At 60.0% G+C, this 855-nt stretch overlaps 1 protein-coding gene across 1 annotated transcript in view; it reads left to right on the top strand.

Moving 5' to 3' along the window:
* Window positions 1-848, top strand: part of LOC104544516 (coiled-coil domain-containing protein 92) — a gene marked incomplete at both ends in the record, with an annotated part of 4343 nt that extends 3495 nt beyond the window's left edge. The window contains one exon of the mRNA XM_010189409.1: window positions 758-848. Coding sequence (XP_010187711.1) covers window positions 758-848 — 91 coding nt within the window. The remainder of the gene's footprint in view (window positions 1-757) is intronic.
* Between the last annotated feature and the right edge of the window lie 7 nt (window positions 849-855).

Genomic DNA, 855 nt, shown 5'->3' with positions numbered 1-855 from the left:
GGTGGGATGGATGGATGGTGGGATGGATGGATGGTGGGATGGATGGTGAGATGGTTGATGGGATGGATGATGGGATGGATGGTGGGATGGATGATGGGATGGATGGATGGATGGTGGGATGGATGGTGGGATGGATACCAGGCAGGTTATTTCCTCCTGCAGGCAGGTGGAAGGGAGCCCATGTTGGCTGGCCGGAGCGGTGTGGGGTGGGCAGGAGCAACATGCAGGGCTCCATGTGCAGTCACACTTTTTTTGGGAGCCTGTGCTGTGACTCAGAGGGACCAGGCCAGGGAGGGAGTCCGTCACCATCCCTCTGTTTTAACAAGTCACATCTGCGCCCCGTCGCTGGCAGTCAGCTGTGTGCCCTCTGCACGCACTCGAAGACAGTTTTAGGGTGAAAAATGAGTTACCTAGGGAAATGTTAAAGCTGCAGCGAGGCAGAGGCGGCAGGTTCCACGGCAACGGCATCCTCTGCTGAAACTGCCTGCGCCTTCACCCCTGTGTTTGGGTGTCAGACATTGCACTGTGCCCGCGGCACCACGGCTAGGGCCTGGCGGGGGCTCCCGTGCCTGCCTGCGGGGAGTTTTGGAGCCCCAACTCCCAAAAGCGCCTGAGCAGCCTTGATGGCACTGCTGGGACACGTTGGCCTGTGGGACACATGTCCCCGTGACCTCACAGCCATGTCAGGAGCACATAGGGACCCCATGGCTGAACCCCTGACACCCCCCAAACCACTCTCCATCCCTTGTCCCTGCAGACGTCCTGGACCGGGAACTGGAGGAGAAGTGCCGGGTGATGGAGGCCCAGCTGCAGGAGAAGGAGAAAGACAACCTGGAGCTGCGCAAGGAGCTGCGG

Source organism: Mesitornis unicolor, unplaced genomic scaffold (assembly GCF_000695765.1).
Source record: "Mesitornis unicolor isolate BGI_N332 unplaced genomic scaffold, ASM69576v1 scaffold48077, whole genome shotgun sequence".
Taxonomy (NCBI): Eukaryota; Metazoa; Chordata; class Aves; order Mesitornithiformes; family Mesitornithidae; genus Mesitornis; species Mesitornis unicolor.
Note: the sequence above shows the minus strand (reverse complement) of the source record. Positions and strands in the feature narration are given on the sequence as shown.